Source organism: Aedes albopictus, chromosome 1, assembly GCF_035046485.1.
Source record: "Aedes albopictus strain Foshan chromosome 1, AalbF5, whole genome shotgun sequence".
In the NCBI taxonomy this organism is placed as follows: Eukaryota; Metazoa; Arthropoda; class Insecta; order Diptera; family Culicidae; genus Aedes; species Aedes albopictus.
Window position 1 is genome coordinate 228,452,560 of NC_085136.1, and position 21,937 is coordinate 228,474,496.

Here is a 21,937-nt window from a genome sequence, read left to right on the forward strand (position 1 = left end):
ACCCAGAGAGCTGAACGCGAGAGAGCGCACGAGCCTACGGATAGAGACCGTACTTTGCGTGTCTCTATATTCTAAGCCCTGCTACGAACCGTACGTAAACTTTTCGCTTTCGAGCCCTACTTAGCAGCGACCGGTGCGGTTCGCTTCTTTGTTCGGGGCTCTACTTAACGTTAAAAAGCTTGATTGAGCCCATGAGTGGGCTTGGTCTAAGTATGCTGGAAGGTGTTTCTATTCGCCCCGTTTTACGGTACCACTTTAGACACGTTTTACAAAAAACAGGACTTGTGATACTTCAATGAATTAAGGTAATCAAGTTTTTTTCTTCGATAGTCACTACTGACTGCTAATCAGATATTTTAATAGATAAAAATAACGAGTAACAAGGTAAACAGGTACAACAGTAAATTCAGTCCACTGTGGTGATGAAACCTAGTCATCACCATAAAAACAAAACAAAAATCAGGTTTCAGTCTTAGTTCAAAAGTCTGGCTTCTTACCTCATAAATCAGTCTCATTTAATCTCACTTCGGCGTGGGTTCCACGACATCATCCTCGTCATCCTCATTCCTCATTGGACCGTAAGCGGCCGTGTGTTGTGCCATGTAGCAAATGGACGGCCTTCCCAACAGCTTGCACATCGATTCGAGGATGTCCTTCTTGCTCAATTCATGCTCGGCTCGTACTCCCCATCCGATGAAGATTCGATCCTCATTCATGCCTTCGACCACCTTCTTCGTTCGGACCAGGTATGCTTGCTTGATGAACGTTTGTGTCACCAGTTTGCGAACATCTCCAAAGTACGCATGCTTCCGGTCGTTTGTGATGTGCAGCTTCGCCAGATAGTCCCACAGGCCCTGCTCGGGAATATCGCCGCTCTTCATGAAAATGTAGCCCAGAATCAGATAGAGCAGAGTGTAGGTTCGGCGATACTTCTCAGTCAGGTCGAGCACGGAACCACTGGTGATCGTGGACACCACAATATATTTTTTGTTTCGCTCCGTTTCGACTAGTTTGTACCCATAGACCTAGAAAGAGAAAAAAAAGTGATGAATTCTCCGACAATTTTTTTTCGGTTTCAAAGAGAATTATTTTTGTGTTACATAGAGTTTGCAAGAATAGAGCAAACACTCGTGTAGCTGACGAGAAAGAAGCTTTAGATCGCAAAGATTGGGTCACCTACCATTGTCGTAGGCGACTTTATATTGACATCACGAAAATAAAAGATAAATTTTACTTAATTAAAGTAACATCTTTAAAGATTAATTATTTAAATATTCAATTTAAGGAATAACTATAGTATTCCAAAACGTGAGGTTGCAGACAGAACCTAAACCTAGTGTATCAAAAGATCAAAAGACGTGTGTCAATTTTCGGTATACCAGCCCTGTCAGCAACAAACATTATCCGATTTAGTTTAGAACGTAACTTACGTGAGCCAGTTCGTTCGTGGCCCGTTCGATAACCTTCGCAAAGGCCCGGCCATTTCCTGCGAGCGCATGCTTTACCAGGGCCTGTTTCTTGATCGGATGCTTGTTGACCGACAGGTTCAAAACAACCTTCACCATGCTTATCACCATTTCGTCCAATTCGGGCTCAGTCAAAACGGCCGACGAGGAGGCACCTTTCTTCTGTTTCGGCTGGGTCGATTGGAGCAGGCTGCTGGATCCTAGATTGCTGGGTCCTGCTGAGACGCCGATATTGACGCGCACCTTCGCGGTCGATGTAGATGGCTGGCCAAGGGTGCGTTTCGGACGCCCCATAATTATGCTTTTATTCGGAAGCTCCGAATTTTACTAGCAAATTAAATATTGCCACTTTTCCAAACAATTTCAAACCGTTTTCACGCTCGCTACTCAAACTGGCACAAACGAAACAGACGAAACAAGGATGGTATTCAGCAAATTGTTTTGTATCGCATGAACAAAGGGCCAACTGAAATCGAGAAGCTCCGACATCTACACGGCGAAACCAAAAGACTCAAAAGTATGCTTATATTTTACCCAACACGGAAGCACAAAAGTACTCAAAAGGCCAGAATCGCCATGTTCTGATTTTTCTTGAGAGGCATAATGAATATTGTCGGGCCGCCACCAAACCGGACGTCGCACAATCAAGTCGCGACGTGACCCAACTCGCGACGTTTTTGAAACATGTCAAACGTAGTGCGCATCCTTCCCGTTATTGTCAGCAACACAGCGCACTAGATGCGAAACAGTTGCGACACTTGTGAACCAAGAAAATGGCAATTTTTGATTGAATGTCTGTCTTGATTCCAACCTGATAGACAATGGGGCACGTTCGGTGTAGTACTAGATTTGTAGTAATGAGCTGAATTTTAGTATGGTGAGAAGGTCAATTTTCCGTTTCTGCAATGAAATGGTGCAAAAAGCGTGGGTATTATGATTCCTTGCCTAATTTGATGCTGTTTGAGTAAAACTTTGTTTATGTTGCAAGAAATGGTGAAAACAACAACACTGTTACCCAAAGTTTTGCTCAAACAGCATCAAATTAGGCAAGGAATCATAATCACACGTTCGATGTCGCCGCTCTATTTCCGAGCGTACCAGCCACTGAAGCTCTGCAAAGCCTGCGCCGACACTTGGAACGGTGCCGAGTGCCGCTAAACCACATCGAGGCTTATCTCTCTGTTGCCAAGGTCTGTATGAACCAAAATTTTTTCAACTTCCGGGGAAAATACTACAAACAGACCTTTGGCCTGAGCATGGGTAGTAAGCTCTCACCACTTCTGGCCGATTTGTTTATGAGCGATCTAGAAAATGAAGCCCAGAAACAGAAGCTTTTTCCCCGAGTGTGGTGGCGCTACGTAGACGATGTTTTCGCCCCGGTGAAGGAACGGTACGTAGACCAGACCTTGGACCAGACACTTAGCATGCTAAATTCACAACATGAAACGATCAAATTCACGGTTGAGAAGGAAGTAGACGGGAAGTTGCCTTTCTTGGATCTGATGATTAGCAGAAACGAGGATAACACTCTGAAATTTGGGATTTATCGCAAACCAACAAGCACAGATCGGTACATAACATCCGATTCCAACCACTTTGGTGCCCAAAAGCAAGCCGCCTTCCATTCTATGGCTCACCGGCTCTACAATGTACCGTTGGATAGCGTAGAATTCAAGGAAGAACAGAATCGAATTTACGCTGCAGCCGAGGTCAATGGATACAACCGAACTTTCGTAGACAAAATTCTACAAAAACACAAACGCAAAAAACACCGTCAGAACATAACAACGCTGGAGCCAATAGCAGGACAAACAAAAAGGATTAGCCTACCGTTCTACCCTAAAGTAACCAACCCAATAAAATCGAAGCTTCAACGACATGGATTGCAAGTAGTGCACAAAAGCGCCAACACGTTACGTGAACTACTATGCAATCTGAAGGATAAGGTTCCCCCGGATGAGCAGTCAGGAATTTATGAAATTCCATGCAGGGACTGTCCAGCTGTCTACATAGGTCAGACACGCCGGAAATTCAAAACCAGAATCAGGGAACATAAGAATGCCGTTGACACAAACAAACAAAACGAATCCAGCGTGGCAGTTCATACAGCGAGCAGTAATCACAACATCAACTGGGAAGAAGCGAAACTGCTCAAATGTGTCAACAAATCTTCGCATTTGAATGCATGGGAGTCCATGTTCATCACAGGGTCGAAAAAGCAATTGATGAATGAGGATGACCCTCCCATCGCATCGTGTCTCTTCGACCTAGCAGACTTGACGATAGAGTAAATTTCTCTTCTTTTGGACGTATACGAACAACGTACGAACACACCGCAGTCAGTCGGACATTGTCCTGAAGATGGGCTAGATCTCGCCCGAAACCGGTCGACAAAAGGTAATTTTTTAAATCTTTTCTTGACGATTGTAAGAACGATAAGTGTTGTCTTGTGTCGCGTCGCGTATTGTATGTGGAATCATAATACCCACGCTTTTTGCACCATTTTATTGCAGAAACGAAGAATAGGAGGCAATCAGCGAAGTACTAGATTGAAAGTAGTGAGCTGGACTTTTGTATGGCGAGATGATCAATTCTCCATTTCTGCAATGAAATGGTGCAAACAGCGTAGGTAATATGATTTTTTAACTAATTTGATGCTGTTTGAGCAAAAGTTTGGATAACTGTGCTGTTGAAGCTGCAGGAAAAAATAATACAACAACAAAGTTATTCAAACTTTTGCTCAAATAGCATCAAATTAGCCAATAAATCATATAACCTACGCTGTTTGCACCATTTCTTTGCAGAAATGGAGAATTGATCATCTCACCATACAAAAATCCAGCTCACTACTTTCAATCTACACAGCAAAAAAAGTTGTTGAATATTACATCGAAATCGCTGCAACCAGGTCGTTACATCGATTGATGAATATTACACAGCCCGATGTACTCGGTGGCTGTGGATGTAATAAACAGATCTGATGTAATTCTTGCGATGTAATTTATTCGATGTACATTTATACGATGTGAATGAAGCGACGTAAAATGGAAACGATTTCAAGGCTCTTCTATAGCCGATTAAATTGCATTTTCATCCCTTTTCGCTCAGAATTTTGTATAGCTGAAGAAAACACTAAATCTATACTAAATTCAAATCGAAAAAGAATAAAAACATAATTTAATCAGCCATAGAAGAAAAGGCAATGGACAATCGATAAAAACAAAGAGTTGAACTAAAATTTATTGCTTCCTTTATTGTTTTTGTCCCATATGGAATGAAGCCTGCTCAAAAACATCATGTTCTATAAGCATTTACAAATGAAATTAGAGCTTTTTTTGCATGCATGCCTATACCATACATCCTAAGAAAATCTAAAATACTTTTATTATGAAAATAGGGGAAATTGTGTATTTTGACAGTTTTGTTCTCTTCGTCATAGGGGTTTTTTGAAAGCTGTTGAACTCAGAGTAAGCCTCAAATCCTTTCCAACCCAGCCTAATTATACGACCAAAAGTTTCAGGTAAATTGGCCGACAAAATCCCCTCATGACGAAGAGAACAACCCTGCCGATAATACCCATCGTCACCCTATCCTAAACCGATCGGAAAAAGTACATCGCTTGCATACCGCTTCGGTTAAGCGGGCTTTCGTATTCTGGGTATTATTAACGAATTTTTGTATCTTCATCATACAAAACAGGTCTTCTTCTCACTGTTTGAATATGAGCGATTATCCGCATGCAATCAGCTCGTTTTCCGTTCTGATAGTTGGTCACGCACAGATCTTCGTGGTCGAGCTTGAACCATCCATCATCGGTGGCGATATCGTTGTGGATCGAATCGTTTTGGTGGATGCTCGGAACTAATCGAGATGAACGGCACCTTCCACGGCCGATCTGACGCACGTCACCTTCAGGAGCTTATGCTTGGCTTCCTCCGGGGTACTATGATGAACGGTGAAACGATCCTTGACGCCGTTAGATCAAAGAGTGATGATATCCATGAATTCAGCCAGGTAGTTGGGGTCAATGCGAACCTTACCAACGATCTAGATGTGACGCTGCAGATCTTGGTGACCTCGGAGTTGGTCAAGACGTACTTCAGATGGTTGCGCAATAAAATCACGCAGTTTATGTGGGCCAGTGGATGGACGCGGGCAAAGGTAATCCTGGCACGTTTCAACGCTTCGAATGTTTTTTTTTTCGGTCCACGAGCCATCTTGACACTTAGGAACGAAAAGGAAACCATTATTCCGACGGTTTCAGGCTTAATACAACACTGACTCGAAGATGGCGGCGTTATCATCCTGGAAACGTACAAACATTATTAGCAATCAATTATTGGAAATGGATCATTATTTAAATAGAGTTTTACAAGAATATACAATATACAAGAAAGTATACTTAAAAAAAAACCATTCCCCCGGAAATAATTCGCATAATATTCTGGTGAAAATACTGTAAGATTGAATTCACGGCGATTCTAAAATGAAAATCTGGCAGATTTCCTGCGGAGCGGACCTGGTGTGATGGTTAAAGCACGTGACTATCACGCCGAGGACCTGGGATCGAATCCCACTCCCGACAAGCTCACAAAATGTGAGTTCTTCCTTCGGAAGGGAAGTAAAGCGTGGGTTCCGAGATGAACTAGCCTTGGGCTAAAAATCTCGTTAAACAGAAAAAAAGGCAGATTTCCGGGGAAATTGTGGTGGCGTTCCGTACTTATTAGGAATTCAATTACAATAGATTTGGTTAGCGATATCGGCTTGAAGATTTCGGTAAAATTACGAGGAAAATGAATGTTTTCAGGAGATTTCTTATCAGTTTCCGCAAGAAATTATTAGAGGAAATTCCAGAACTCAAGTAGAAGAAAATATAAACTTCTATCAGCATTCTGATGAAAATCATGGAATTTTTCAGTAAATCAATCAATGATGCCGCTGGAAATCCCTCCATGAGTTCCCCGGAAATTCCTCCAGGATATCTACTTCAAATGTGTACGAAAGATCATTCAGGAATTCCTCTAGAAGCACTCCAGCAGTCATGCATGTTTCCTTCTAGAATTTTCCCGAAAATTCTTGCACGAGTTTCTCGGGAGAAATCTTGCAGGAATTCCTCGGAAATTTCTCCGGGAGTTACCCGGAGATGCCTCCAAAAGCTTCTCGAGAATTCCTCATTGAAAGCCAAGGTACTTCTGCGGAAATTTCTCCAGGAGTTCCTCAAGAATACTTCCAGAAGTTCCACGAAAATTTCTTCAGGATTTCCTCGGGAATTCTTCTAGAAAATTCACGGGAGTTTCTCGGGAATTTCTTCGGGAGTTCTTCGGGAATTCCTCCAGGAGCTCTTTGGGAATTCCTACAGTAGCTACTCGTGAATTCGTACAGGAGTTCCTCGGCAATATATACAGGAGCTGCTCAGTAATTCATCCAGGAGTTCCCAAGGTTATTCTTTCCCCGGAAATTTATGTATACGTTTCTCTAGGAATTTCTGATGGAGATCCTCAGAAATTCCTCAAGGAGTTCTAACGGAATTGCTGAAGAAGTTTCTCAAGAATTCTTCCAGGAGTTTCTCTGGAGTTCTTCGGGAATACCTTCTGGAGCTCCTCGAAAATTCCTCGGTAGTATTTCCCGGAGTTCCCGGGTAATTCATCCAGGGGTTTCAAGAATATTTCTTCAGGAGCTCCCCAGGAATTCCTCCAATGTTCCTCGGGATTTCTTCCAACAGTTCCATTGAAATTCCACGGGAATTTTTCCTGGATACATTCAAGAACACCTTCAGAAGTTCCACGGAAATTCCGCCAGGGGTTCCTTGGGAATTTCTCTAAAATTTTCTCGGGAATTCCTTTTGGAGTTCTGCGGGAATTCCCTCAGCAGTTCCATCGACATTCCACGGGAAATTCTCCTAGATATCATCAAGAATACCTCCAGAAGTTCCACGGAAATTTCTGCACTAGTTCCTCGGAAATTTCTCCGAAATTCCTTCAGGAGCTCCTCGGGAATTTATCAAGGAGTTTCTCGGGAATTGCTCCAGGAGTTTCTCCGGATTCCCTACAAGAGTTCCTCGAGAACTCCTTCAGGGAGTTCTTAGAGGATTTCTCCAGGAGTTACTCGAAAACTGCTCCAGTAGTTCCTCGGGAATTTTTCAGAAGTTCCGCATAATTTCAGCAGGAGATTCCCGAGAAACTCCAGAAGCAATTCCAAAGGACCTCCTCAATTCCCCAAAAATGCTGGAAGCATACCCGAAGAACTCCTGGAGAAAATCCTGAGGAACCCTTGGAGGATTTCCCGAGGAAATCCAGGAGTAATATTTCAGGAACTACTGGAGATATTCCTAGGGAACTTCTGGAGGGATTTCCGGTGATCTCCAAGAGCAATTCCCGCGGACCTCTTGAAAAAAAAAAATTACGACGAACTCCTGGAGGTGTTTCCGAGGAAATCCTGGAGGAATCTCCGGAGAACTCTTGGAGGAATTCCCAAAGAATTCCAGCGGAGCTTCAGAAGGTACTCGAGAATTGCTACAGAAGGTCCTCGGAAATCCCTCCTGGAGTTCATCAGGAATTACTGCAGGAGTTTCTCGGGAATCGCTCCAGGAGCTCCTCGGGAATTCTTTCAGAAATTTCTCTAGGAGTTCCTTGGAAATTTCTCCAGGAGTTCCTAAGGAATTGGTCCTGAAGCTCCTCGGGAAATCTCCCAAACATTCTTCAGGAGTTCCTCGGGGATATCTTCAGAAATTTTTCGAGAATTCCTCCAGAAGTTCTGCGGATTTTTTTTTATTTTTTTTATTAACGTTTAAAATACACGTTACAACTTAAAGCTAATCCTTCACTTTCCGCGGAAATTTATCCAGGAGTTCTGCAGGAGTTCTCCGGAATTATCTTCAGCAGTTTATCAGAAACTCCTCCGAGAGTTCTTCTGGAATTCCTCCAGGAGTTCCTCGGGAATTCTTCCAGGAGTTCCTTGGGAATTCCTCCAGGGTTTCTCGGGTATTCCTTCAGGAGTTCTCCGGGTATTCATCCATGAGTTCCTCGGATATTCCTCCTAGAGTTCCTCGAAAATTTCTCCAGGAACTTATCTAGAATTTCTTCAGAAGTTCCTCGAGGATTCCTCCAGGAGTTCACCGGAAATATCTCCAGGAGTTCATCGGGAATTGCTCTTGGATTTCCTTGGGAATTCCTCCTAGTGTTCCTTTGAATTCCTCCAGAGGTTCCTCGGGAATTCTCCCTCGGGTTCCTCAGAAATTACTTCAGCAGTTAGTCGGGAATATCTACAGAAGTGATTCGAGAGCTAGGGACACTGTGCAAACGAGAGCAACTCTGAGAAATTCTGAGTTACTCTTATCGGTGATCGAGGAAATTTGTTGAAAGACATCCCTAAAACTGCAATTTTCATCCAGCACACACAACACTTTGCAGTTTGACATTGGTGCCAGATCACACTTTGGTATAAATGGGAGAAAATCTGAGGAACTGTGTGGAATTCTTAACAACACTTCGAACACAGATTTTCTCTCGTTATATCTGTCTTGCCGTTAGCTCGAGAATTCCTCCAGGAGTTCCCCGGAAATAGGGTATTGTACCATTTGGGCAGGTGTATCTATTTTGGGCACTTGCCACTATAACTAAGTCTATATCAAACCGATTGATTTGAATTTTTGTTCAGGGTTAGATACTGTACGTGCCTAACTCTATACAAAATTTCAAATCAATCAGTTTGAAATTGTCTTAGTTATAGCGGCAAATGCCCAAAATAAGAACACCTGCCCAAATGGTACAAGACCCTATCCTTAAGTTTCTCGGAAATTGTTTTAGAAGTTTCTTGAGAATTACTACAGAAGTTCCACGGAAATTCCTTCTACAGTTCCTCGGGAATTGCTGCAGGAGTTTCTCGGGAATCACTCAAGGAGCTCCTCTTGGGGCAAGACACTGTGCTGGAGAGTACATTTTCCTTCACAGAGTTGCTCAGAATTTCTCCGAATTGCTCCCGTTTTTACTGGGGTGTTGCTGGATTTTTCGCAAAATCAAAACAATATTGCCCGATGTCTCGCTATTCTAGCAGTTTTAGGGGTGTTTTCAACAAATTTTGTCGATGATTGGTGAAAAGCGTTACTCAGAATTTCTCAGAGTTACTCTCGTTTACACAGTGTCTTGCCCCTAGGAGCTCCTCGAGGGTTCTTTATGGAATTTCCCGAAAATTTCTTCAGGATTTTATTAGGAATTGCTCCAAAAGCTTCTCGGGAATTGTTTCTTGGAAATTTCTCCAGGAGTTTCTCGAGAATTCCTTAAAGTGTTCCCCGAAAATTTATTCAGGAATTCTTCGATAATTCCTCCAGGAGATCCTCGAAAAATCCTTCTGAATTTCCTTGGGAACTCCTCCGAGAGTTGGTCTAGAATTCCTCCAGGAGATCCCCGGGAATTCCTTCTTTAGTTCCGCTGGAACTCTTTGGGAATTCCTCCAAGAGTTCTCCGGAAATACCTCCTGGATTTCCTCGGAAACACCTCCAGGAGTTCGTCGTATTTTTTTCAAGAGGTCCGCGGGAATTGCTCTAGAAGATCCTCGGAAATCCCTCCAGAAGTTCCCGGGGAATATCTCCAATAGTTCCTGAAATATTACTCCTGGATTTCCTCGGGAAATCCTCCAAGGGTTCCTCAGGATTTCCTCCATGAGTTCTTCGGGTATGCTTCCAGCATTTTCGGGGAATTGCTCCAGGCTCGGCTCCAGGAGATCCTTTGGAATTACTCCTGGAGTTACTCGGGAATCTCCTGCTGAAATTATGCGGAACTTCTGAAAAATTACCGAGGAACTACTGGGGTATTTTTCGAATAACTCTTGGAGAAATCCTCTAAGAACTCCCTGAAGGAGTTCTCGAGGAACTCTTGTAGGGAATCCGGAGAAACTCCTGGATGAATTCCCAAGGAGCTCCTGAAGGAATTCCAGAGAAATTCCCCAGGAACTAGTGCAGACATTGTTCGTGGAGCTTCTGGAGGTATTCTTGATGATATCCAGGAGAAATTCTCGTGGAATATCGATGGAACTGCTGAGGGAATTCCCGAAGAACTCCTGAAGGAATTCCCGAGAAAATTTTAGAGAAATTCCCAAGGAACTTCTGAAGGTGTTCTTGAATGTATCCAGGAAAAATTCTCGTGGAATTCCAATGGAACTGCAGGAAGAAATCCCAAGGAACAATTGGAGGAATTCCTGGGGAACTCCTGAAGAAATATTCTTGAAACCCCTGGATGAATTACCAGGGAACTCCGGGAAATACTACCGAGGAATTTTCGACGAGCTCCAGAAGGTATTCCCGAAGAACTCCAGAGAAACTCCTGGAAGAATTCTTGAGGAACTTGTTCAGCAATTCCCTTAGATCTCCTTGAGGAATTTCTGAGGATCTCCATTCCTGGAGAAACGTAAACATAAATTTCCAGGGAAATAATAACCTTGGGAACTCAACTCCTGGATGAATTACTGAGGAGCTCTTGCATATATTGCCGAGGAACTACTGTACGAATTCACGAGTAGCTACTGTAGGAATTCCCAAGGAGCTCCTGGAGGAATTCCCGAAGATCTCCCGAAGAAATTCCCGACAAACTCCGGTGAATTTTCTGGAAGAATTCCCGGGGAACCCCCGGAGAAATTTCCGAGGAACTTTTAAAGATATTTCCGGGAAACTCCTGGAGGAATTCTCGGGCCACTTCTGCAGATATTCCCGAGGAAGTGCTGAAGGAATTTCTGAGGAACTTGTGGAAGAATTCCTGAGGAACTTCTGGAAGAATTCAGAGGAACATCAGGAGGAATTTCTGAGGAAATCTAGGAGCAATTCCCGAGGAACTTCTGGAGATATTTCCGGTGAACTCCTGGAGAAATTCTTGAGAAACTTCTGGAGAAATTCTAGTAAAGTTCCTGGATAAATTTTCGAGGAACTCTAGGAGGAATTTCCGAGGAACTCATGGAACTTCTGGAGGAATTTCCAAATAACCCATGGATGAATACCCGCAATATACTCCCGAAGGAATACCCGAGGAACTTCTGGAGGAATTCCCAAAGAACTTATTGATGAATACCCAGTGTACTCCTGAAGGAATTCCAGAGCACTCCTGGATGAATTCCGCGGAACTAAGTGAAAAATTAGCTTTAAGTTAAAATACACGTTATTAAAAATTAAAAAAAAAAATCCGCAGAACATATGGAGGAATTCTCTAGGAATTCCGGAGGAGGTCCTGAAGGAATCCTCGAGAAAATTCTAGAGATTCTCCTGCGGAGCTCCTGGAGCACTTCCCGAGAAACTCCTGCAGTAATTTACGATGAGCTCCAGGAGGAATTTTCGAGGAATTTTTGTAGCAATTCTCGACGAACTTCTGAAGAAATTTTAGATAAGTTCCTGAAGAAATTTTCGAGGAACTCATGAATGAATACCCGGAGAACTCCTGAAAGAATATCCGAGGAACTTCTGGAGGAATTCCCAAGGAACTATTGGAGCAATTCCTGAAGGAATTTCCAAAGTACTCATGGATGAATACCCGGAATACTCCTGAAGGAAAACACGAGGAACTCCTGAAGGAATTCCAGAGGAACTCCTGGAGATATTTCCGGGGAACTCCTGCAGAACTTTCCGAGGAACTCCAACAGGAATTGCCGAAGAACTCCTGGAGATATTCCGGCGGAACTCCATAAGTGAAGAATAAGCTTTAAGTTCTAATACAAGTTAATTAAAATTTAAAAAAATCCGCGGAACTTCTTTAGGAATTCTTGAGAAATTTCTGAAGATATTCCCGAGCAACACCGGAAGGAATTCTCGAGAAACTTCTGGAGGATTTCCCGAGGAGCTCCTGGAGCAATTCCTGATGAACTCTTGGAGAAATTTCCAAGGAACTCCTGAAGATATTCCCGAGAAACTGCTTAAGAAATTTCTGAGGAACTCGTGAAAGAATTCCCGAGGAACTTCTGAAGAGATTCAGAGGAACACCAGGAGAAATTTCCAAGGAACTCCAGGAGCAATTCCCGAGGAACTCCTGGAGATGTTTCCGGTGAACTCCTGGAGGAATTTTCGAGGAATTTCTGGAGATATACTCGAGGAACGTGAAGAAACTCACGAGGAATTCCTGGAGGAATTCAGAGGAACACTAGGAAGAATTCCGAGGAAGTCCTTGGAATAATTCCCCAGGAACTAGAGGAGGAATATCCAAGGAACTCCTGTAGCAATTCTCAAGGAACTTCCAAAGGAATGTCTGATCTGTCTTCTACAGATGTTCCCAAGGAACTGCTGGAGGAATTTTTGAGGAACTCGTGGAGGAATTCCTGAAGAAATTTCTAGAGAAATTCCCTTAGGAACTTCTGGAGAAATTCCGAAAGGATCTCTGTTATCAATTGTCGAAGAAACTTCTTGACAAATTCTTGAATGAACTCCTGGGGGAATTCACAAAGGAACACCTAGAGGAATTCTCGGAGGAACTTCTCAAGTCATTTCAGAAGTAGCTCCAACAGGAACTCCCGAAGAAACTCCTGGAAAAAAATCAAAGGAACTCCTGGAGAAAGTCTCAAAGACAGTCCGAGAAACGCTCGGAGGAACTCCTAGAGGATTTCTCGAAGAAGCTTTTGTTGAATTTCCAAAAGGAATCCCTGAAGGGATTCCCGAAGAAATTTCAGGAGGAATTCCCGAAGGAAGTCTTGGTGAGTTCTAGAAGCAATTTCGAAGGATCTATAAGTATAAATTGTGGAAGTTACTCTTAGAGGAATTCCCGAATAAAATCCTGGAGTAAGTATGTAATTCAGATGCACTTCCCCGAAAAAATTGCTGGGAAAATTACCGAAGAAACACCGGGAGAAATTCTCGAAGAAGCTTCTGTTGAATTTCTCGAAGGAACTCCTTAAAGAATAGTCCATTTTCCGAGCCAATTTTATGAATAAAAATTTGACAGGAGCTCGCGTCCTAACCCGTGAAAACCAATAGCATCAATGAGAGTCTAATAAAGGTGAGGAAGAAGGTATTTCGTGTGCGTGCAATCCGTGTCTGGTGCAAAACATGTCACTACTACAAGCAAACCGACCTCCCATAAGAATATACTCTCATTGCAATAGCATCATCAACACTGTTGTCGCTTCGTAAAATGGCTCATTCCCAAAAGAACTCCCGGAAGGATTCCTGGAGCAACTCTTAGAGAAGTTCCTGAAGGAATTCTGAAAGCAACATATGAAGGAATTCTCGCTGGAACTCCTGGAGGAATCCCCGATGGAACTCTTGGAGGAATACCATGTCTATGGGATATCCAAAAGAACTCCTGGAGAAGTTTTCGAATGAATTCCTGGATGAACCCATGGAGGATTCTTGAAGGAATTTTCGAAGGTTCTGTGGTATTTATTCTCAAAGGAACTACTGGAGAACTTTTGGGAAGCACTTTTGGAATAAATTCAGAAGCATTTTCAAGCAGAAATCCGAAAGAAACTCATGGAGGAATTTCCGAAGAAACTCCTCGTGGAATTCTTGAAGAAACTCTTTTGGGTATTCTTGAAGGATCTATTGGAGGAGTTCTTGAAGAAACTCCTGGCGGAATTCCCTTAGAGTTCTCGTAGAAATACGCGAAGGTATTCCTAGAGGAATTTTCAAAATAAGTAGCTTCTCCAGGAATCCTCGAAGAAACTCTTTAATGAATTTCCGAAGGAACTCTTGAAGGAATTTTGAAAGATATCCTAAAGTATTTCCCAAAGAATATCCTGGGCAAATTATCAATTATCAATGAGTATCCAGGATTTCTTGAAAAAATCTGTTTCCTGATTTCTCAGATGTGAAGAAGGAACTTCTGAAGAATTTCAAGACATTTGTCCTGAAGGATCTACTACAAAAACTCCTGGAGGAATTCCCCAAGGAACTCGTGGAGAAATTTCCAAAGAAAATTCTGAAGCAGTTTTTAAACGAAATCTTGCTTCCGCATCACAATAATCATCAAAACATAAGAACTCCTTGAGGGATCATATAAACTCCTGAAGAAATTCCAGCAGATGTTGGAGAAATCTTAAGGATTTTCTACATTTTCTAAAAGGATTTAAAAAGTAGCTTTAGGAAAAATCCAAAAAGAAACTCAATTTAATTGACTTTTTTATGAGACTTTCAGCCATTGGATGGTGCGTCTCTACTTCGAGAAACTCTTAAAAAGTCACTAATGAATCTCAGATGAAACTCCTGAAGAAATCTAACTGAACTATTAAAAAATCTGTTCTGTATAAATCCCAGGAGAATCCTGTTTGTTGAAATCAACGGAATATGTATCCGCAAAACAAATCCTACCGACATGGAAATGTGATTTGGGCATAGGATCTATAGATAATGAATAGTAAGTATACTTAACCACGGCGGTGCACTGTTTTTATCGTGCATTTCTTACAATCATTTCAACACATATAATTGGTAAATACTTCAGCTTCTAGCACTTAGTAGCTAACTCGCGATCATTAGTTACACTAAAGTGTCATAAAGGTGATATGTTTCAATAAAGAACATTTTTACAAAATAGAATGAAACACCATCACTGTAATACCATCCTGTATTCTTGCTCAGGAAGGTAACGGTCGATTTACTCTTGGGTAAAGCTGAAATCGAATTAAAATCATACCTGCGGCTCAGACATCCTTTTGACGCCTTCTCCGGAGTTCATGTCCACTTTCCCAGAGTCCTTAGAGCGGCCAAGTCCTCGCAAATTCTTCTTCCTTCATGTCTTCCGCTGGCGATCAATAACAAGCCTGGCATACAAGCTCGAAGTTACTGGCTGGAACATATCACTTAGGTGTTGGAGATACGGTGGAGTTGGTGGTTAACACCGATCTTGGAACCGAGTTGGCACCCGTTGCGCAAAATCCTGATGATCGTTATATTAGTATGGGGTTCTTGGGGTGATTTTGGCCGTATATTTGCTGGTGTCACAATAGGATAACTACGGAAGGTATTTCCAGTGTAGCAGGGATTATCTGGGAGAAGCTAATTCGTCGGGGAACATCGTTATCTCTGACCAAATCGACGGCGAGTGATGAAAGTGAAATCATTTTATGCGGCGATTTGGGTTTCCAAACCGCGCTTACTGGACTCACTCGTACGACGCCGGGATCTTCGCTTAAACGTTGAGTTATCCTGTATTAAGGAAATAGTTCATAAATAATAGATTTATGCAATTTAATACCAGACTTACCAACGAAAGCAACTTTTCACTTGCTTCTTCCAAAATGGCAGCTCACTCGTCTCGCGCTTGGTCGATCACAACACAGCCGGCAGTGTTGCGGAATGTACTATCGCATCATGAAATGATGCGATATGACATCGAGTTTGTGTAATGCTACACCAGTCCATCGCAACCACTTGGTTGCAGCAGTTTCTGTGTAAAATTTTCATTCTTTTAATGTGAATATTACACAGATATGATGCGAAGGGAAATAGGTGTTTTGTTTTTGTGTAATTTGAGGGACGATGTACTTTAGCATAGACAGGATGTAATTATGCATTCGAAAAGTGTCATTACATCGCATATTTTACATAACCTCTGACATTACATCGAGGCACATTACATTATTTTTAACTGTGTAGTACTTCACTGATTGCCTCCTATTGACCTGCTCACCATACTAAAATTCAGCTCATTACTACAAATCTAGTACTACACCGATCTGTCCTATAGGGGAACCAACATATTCTGGACACAGCAACGAGCCAATATTTTTTGGACACTTACAGCAAAAACAAATGGAAGTGTCCAAAATATATTGTCGTAACGCGATGTCCAAAATACGTTGATTCCCCTTGTTACGTACAGTATCAATTAGATGTAGATAGGCCGATATTAGACTCATCGATCGAACCGAGTCAGATTGAGCAGAGCATGAGTACCGCAGAAACAGCTTCTCTGTTGCGCACCGCAGACCGATAGCAGTGTAGGTCGTGCAGGTAGTCCCCGATCCTCGGCTTTTGAGTGCCACCGATCGCGCTGTTGAACAGCAGCACAGAAAGATTAATTTAGTTATCTCCCGTACGTCGGCCGCGTCGGCAAATAAAATTATACAGTCCACAGTCGAAGTGTCGTTGTTGTATTTCGTTTTCGTTAATTAATAAATTAAGGCCTTTTCTTGTGTCATCACAAAATGGCTTCTTCAGAATCATCATCCAAATTCAACTTTACACAGTATTGCACTAATACACTTACGTAAGAAAATCGACGCATACCTTTTCTCTTAAATTCTCCACTTCACGCAAAATATTTGGAAAAGAAATATAGAACACACTATTCCAATTAAAATTCTCTTTCGAACTATCTATGCCACAAAGAAATATTTTCACTCAAACTTGAAAATTATACAAATTTGTCTCAACCGCACCAAGAGTTCGATGGCAATGTTTACCACCCACCACAGTACAACGACGGCGGTAGCAGCGCGACGCGACGGTGCAGTCTGGCGCACAATCATCGATCATTGAACGCAGTGATGCCGATCTTGCGGGCCAATTCATCAATAAAATCAATGAAAATCATTGAAATAGTCAATTCAAATTTATCGATTATACGTCGTAAAATCGAAAACTATTCTTCGAATGATTATTGTTGTACTTTGAAGCACATATGATAGTAATAAAAGCAAATAATTTTTATTTGTGAAATCTCCTACACACTGTCCGCCAACACTGCTGCTGCTTGTAAACATCAACAGCTGAAGAGCATACTAAAAGTATTCGATAATTTTTAGCTTATTACATATAAAATTCGGCGTTTTTCGTAATATTGAGACATGTTTCATTGTTATTTAGCAAAACAAAAAAGTCTACTGCTTGAATTGCTTTTAAATGATTAACAATCTTGAAATGTTTACATTAGCAGAAGCGAGACAAAGAGGTGCTATTTTTGTTTGTTTGTTTATAGAACAAATGTAAAAAGGCAACACCACTACTGTTGCGCTCGATGATTGTTAGAAATAAGAATCGAAAAAGAAGAGCTGAAATAGGAGTGATACGGGGAGTCACCTTAACCGCCAGTTCAGTGCAAAACTCGAATATTTTAAGTCACGTCCGAAACGCTATTCCGCGAGTGAACCGTGGGTTACTATCCGGCCAGTGAAGTTAGTTTTAGTCATAACATTTTCTGGTCCTTCGAGCCGGATAGGGCCAATCCGCGGACCACGTTTTAGAGAATAGTGCGCGTGGCTTGAGTGCATTGTACTGCACAGCCATTGTCCGTCGTATTCGTTGTGCTCGATCGATGAACTTTCGATCGGAGCCAAAATCTGCGCGCGCGTGTGCAAGTGATGCTGCCGACTTGGGGCAGCGAAGAAAAATTTGATTTTGATTGCTGAATCCCCTGCGTGAGAATTGGATTCTGTGGGGTATGAACAAAGCTGAGTAGCATTTCCCATGCGTGTATTTCCCCTAGCAAGAATCAGTGACAGCCAGCACCATGACGGGGTCGTCATCAGTGTGATGCTGCCTCATTGACGAGTGCACTGTTGGCGGAGCAAGTTGCCATCACCGTGAGGTTCCGTATTATGCCAAGTGATTCTACTGCAGTTTGCTAAGATGGCTGGGAACGGATTGTTCCAGGGAGTTGCCCGGCATTCACATTGGCGATCCTGCCAGGAGTGCATCATAATCAATAACAAGTTAATCATAAAATAGGTAGAATCACTTGGCATAAAAACAGTGAGAGAAAACAAATCGTTTTGGTGTGTGAAGTGTGTGGTGGTGCTACAAACACAGTGAAGTGGGTGTTGCAATTCTGCGGTTCCTGGAGAAAGCTAGAGCGCGGAAAGTTTTTGTTTTTCCAACCGCGTTCTGTTTTAGCCTTGGTTCTAGCACAAACACATGAACGAAGGCGCGGTGACGTGGTTGATTTTTGTTGTCGACTGGTAGCACGCTGTGGATAGGTGGTCGGTCGATGATTGCATGCATGTTTCTTCATGTTCTTGCTCGGCATGGATGGTCGCGCTTTCGTTGATTCCTCGGATCGTACATGCTCGTGTTGTTGCTCGGTTGAACGGTAAATGCAAACAGGTTGATGTGCATGATGGTAGAGGTGTTTGGCTATTGTGAATGTTGCCGTAAAATACTCGCGGCATTGGTTGGTTGGGTTGGTTTTTTGCTCGGGTTTTTTGGTTGGGCAAATTAATGGCGTGTCGAACCGCCGAAAATTTTTCTGCATAAGGAAAATGCAGGGACGTGTAATGAAAACCGTCCAAGGAAACGGCATTTTTTGGATAACCGCCGAAAATTATTCTGCATAAAGAAAATGCAGGGACGTGTAGTGAAAACCGTCCAAGGTAAAGGCGTCGTTGGATAACCGCCGACAATTTTTCTGCATAAGGAAAATGCAGGGACGTGTAATGAAAACCGTCCAAGGAAACGGCATTTTTTGGATAACCGCCGAAAATTATTCTGCATAAAGAAAATGCAGGGACGTGTAGTGAAAACCGTCCAAGGTAAAGGCGTTGTTGGATAACCGCCGACAATTTTTCTGCATAAGGAAAATGCAGGGACGTGTAATGAAAACCGTCCAAGGAAACGGCATTTTTAGATAACCGCCGAAAATTATTCTGCATAAAGAAAATGCAGGGACGTGTAGTGAAAACCGTCCAAGGTAAAGGCGTCGTTGGATAACCGCCGACAATTTTTCTGCATAAGGAAAATGCAGGGACGTGTAATGAAAACCGTCCAAGGAAACGGCATTTTTGGATAACCGCCGAAAATTATTCTGCATAAAGAAAATGCAGGGACGTGTAGTGAAAACCGTCCAAGGTAAAGGCGTTGTTGGATAACCGCCGAAATTTTTTTCTGCATAAGGAAAATGCAGGGACGTGTAATGAAAACCGTCCAAGGAAACGGCATTTTTGGATAACCGCCGAAAATTATTCTGCATAAAGGAAATGCAGGGACGTGTAGTGAAAACCGTCCAAGATAAAGGCGTTGTTGGATAACCGCCGAAAATTTTTCTGCATAAGGAAAATACAGGGACGTGAAATGAAATCCGTCCAAGGAAATGGCGTTATTGAAAAACTGCCGAAAATTGGCTTCTTAAACGGTGTTGAGATAATTCAATATTCTGAATCTGCATGCAAAACTGAGCCGAAATCCAAATTTGCATGAATTTTGGTGCCCGGGAACCTATTTTAAAATCAATTTGAAGTTTGTATGGGAGCGATTTGTCGAATCACCCCTCGTCGCATTTTGTACTGGGCGGAGCTGTCAAGCAGTTGCCCAGCTGTCAAAAGGTGATTTCAAAAAATCTCTTTAAAATTGATTTTGGGTACCAAAATGAAGCTCAAAAAATCTGAAAAAATCACAGTGGCTCAGAAAAAGGTGCTCTTTCGAATAAAATCAATACATTTTTCAAAATTTAAAAACCCAATTGTTTGCATCAGGAAAATGCAGCGATGTGTAAAGAAACCCGTCTGAGGAAATGGCGTTGCATGATAACTGCCGAAAGCTGTGCGTGAGGAAAATGCAGGGACGTGTAATGAAAACCGCCCATAAAAATTGCATATCGTAAAACAGTTTAAAATTCAAGTACGCAATGAAAACATATCTACTGAAAATATGTTGTAGAACCTCTTTCGAACTCGTTTGGTAGAATCTATTTTCGTATAATGAAGGATATTTGTGTGTTATATATGGTCCATCTGTACCATCACATTGAAGCATTGAAAGTGGAGTTGTATGATATACGGAATCTTTAGTCTGATAAATATCAAATTCGTTAATCTCTTGTTTTTTTTCTTTTTTTTTTACAAATAATTCTTACAAAATATGTTCGTTTTCGTTGAATGCGTCGAATTTTCGCAATCGTGAATAACGATTGATTTGAGTGAGAGAAAAACAGGGCCGGATACATAACGAGACGTGCGCTTGAAGGAGAGAAGACGCATCACCCAACTGCGTGTGTTGTAGTTATTTTTATTGGAGCTCGGCAAAACCCCATAGATGATCGGTTAGCATTGCAAGTTATCAATCAAATGATATAGGTTCGATATTAACAAAAGTGCGTTTACTAAACAAAAAGTAAATGTGGCCATTCGTCTTAATTCTTGTATCTTGAAGTGTATTGACCGTCCAGTTCCAAACTGTTCACGACCATTTGAAACAGTCGACGTTTCAAACGGTCGGTGAACGGTTGCTGACGGATTTGACAGCAAAAATGAGCGGGAAAGATTTCGCGCGCATACGCGTATTGTCTATCCGGTTGGAATCAAGACCGACATTCAATCTAAAATTGTCATTTTCTTTGTCCACAAGTGTCGCAACTGTTTCGCATCTAGTGCGCTGTGTTGCTGACAGCAACGGGAAGGATGCGCGCTACCTTTGACATGATTGAAAAACGTCGCGAGTTGGGTCGCGTCGCGACTTGATTGCGCGAAGTCCGGTTTGGTGGCGGCCCGACAATATTTAAAAACATTCAATTGGTGAAACAAGGACAGCTGACCGGGCGCCAACTGATTCCTTGATCAGCTGTTGCCGGCAGCCAAGCCGCCAGCTTTTTGGCGCGGACGTCAGGGGTGTTCAGATGCAATGTTTATCAATTAATAAATTTATGAGGATATTTTTTCCGCGATAAATGTTTTGCATTTTCTAAAATAAGGTGTAATAAAGGCAATTTACATAAGAACCAAGATAATTACCTTTGTTTGAAGTTCTTGAAGACCTGAATGTTTGGAATAATGATGTGCTCGAAACTAACGAGCCTGGATAAAACAAAGAGGAGAAACGTCAAAATTGGAACAGTCGATCTAGTGTCATCCCCATAGTTCCAATCGAGCAGGAGACCTGTCAAAACGACAAGGATTCTCCACTTTGGTATACTCGAGACACTTTACTCGAAACCAATTTGCTGATTGATCGATTTCTATAGAATACATCGAGAACCCCCTCGATATTCGACGACTGTTCTGAACAGTTTCACAAACAGTCGGGATAATCCAACTTTGAACTGAATACACAATATCTTGTTGCATTGGTCTAGGGGCAAGACACTGTGCAAACGAAAGCAACTCTGAGAAATTCTGAGTTACTCCTTTTATCGATGATCGACGAAATTTGTTGAAAGACATCCCTAAAACTGCAATTTTCATTCAGCACACGCAACACTTTGGCAGTTTGACATTGGTGCCAGATCACACTTTGGCATAAATGGGAGAAATTCTGAGGAACTGTGAGGAATTCTCAGCAACACCTCGAGCACAGATTTGCTCTCGTTAGATCTGTCTCGCCCCTAGGCATTGGTGCCATAAGGATGAAGAGAACGAAATTGAGGGTTTGAGCGTAAAAATAACAAGCCTGCTAGTAAGAAAACATTTTTTTTTCGGAGAAGAGGGAGAATGTGGGGTATGAACAAAGCTGAGTAGCATTTCCCATGCGTGTATTTCCCCTAGCAAGAATCAGTGACAGCCAGCACCATGACGGGGTCGTCATCAGTGTGATGCTGCCTCATTGACGAGTGCACTGTTGGCGGAGCAAGTTGCCATCA

General features: G+C 42.3%; 1 protein-coding gene and 1 long non-coding RNA gene across 2 annotated transcripts; both read right to left on the minus strand.

Moving 5' to 3' along the window:
• Nucleotides 1-300: 300 nt before the first annotated feature.
• LOC109430752 (non-structural maintenance of chromosomes element 3 homolog) lies at nt 301-1,924 on the minus strand. The gene is made up of 2 exons (XM_029856987.2): nt 1,431-1,924; nt 301-1,025 (listed from the first exon to the last, which is right to left on the minus strand). Exons 1-2 carry the CDS (start codon nt 1,758-1,760, stop codon nt 522-524), a joined length of 834 nt encoding a protein of 277 aa, XP_029712847.1. The 5' UTR covers nt 1,761-1,924; the 3' UTR covers nt 301-521.
• Nucleotides 1,925-4,364: 2,440 nt separating this feature from the next.
• LOC115257470 (uncharacterized) lies at nt 4,365-15,717 on the minus strand. Its single transcript, XR_003893155.2, has 3 exons — nt 15,635-15,717; nt 15,065-15,576; nt 4,365-5,771 (listed from the first exon to the last, which is right to left on the minus strand). It is a non-coding gene; the product is annotated as an uncharacterized LOC115257470 (long non-coding RNA).
• Nucleotides 15,718-21,937: the final 6,220 nt, after the last annotated feature.

Bases quoted from the DNA above. Each gene is read 5' to 3' on its own strand.
- LOC109430752 (XM_029856987.2), bottom strand. From the start codon at position 1,760: ATGGGGCGTCCGAAACGCACCCTTGGCCAGCCATCTACATCGACCGCG. The intron at 1,026-1,430 runs GTAAGTTACGTT...TTCTCTTTCTAG, and splicing joins CCACGAACGAACTGGCTCAC to GTCTATGGGTACAAACTAGT.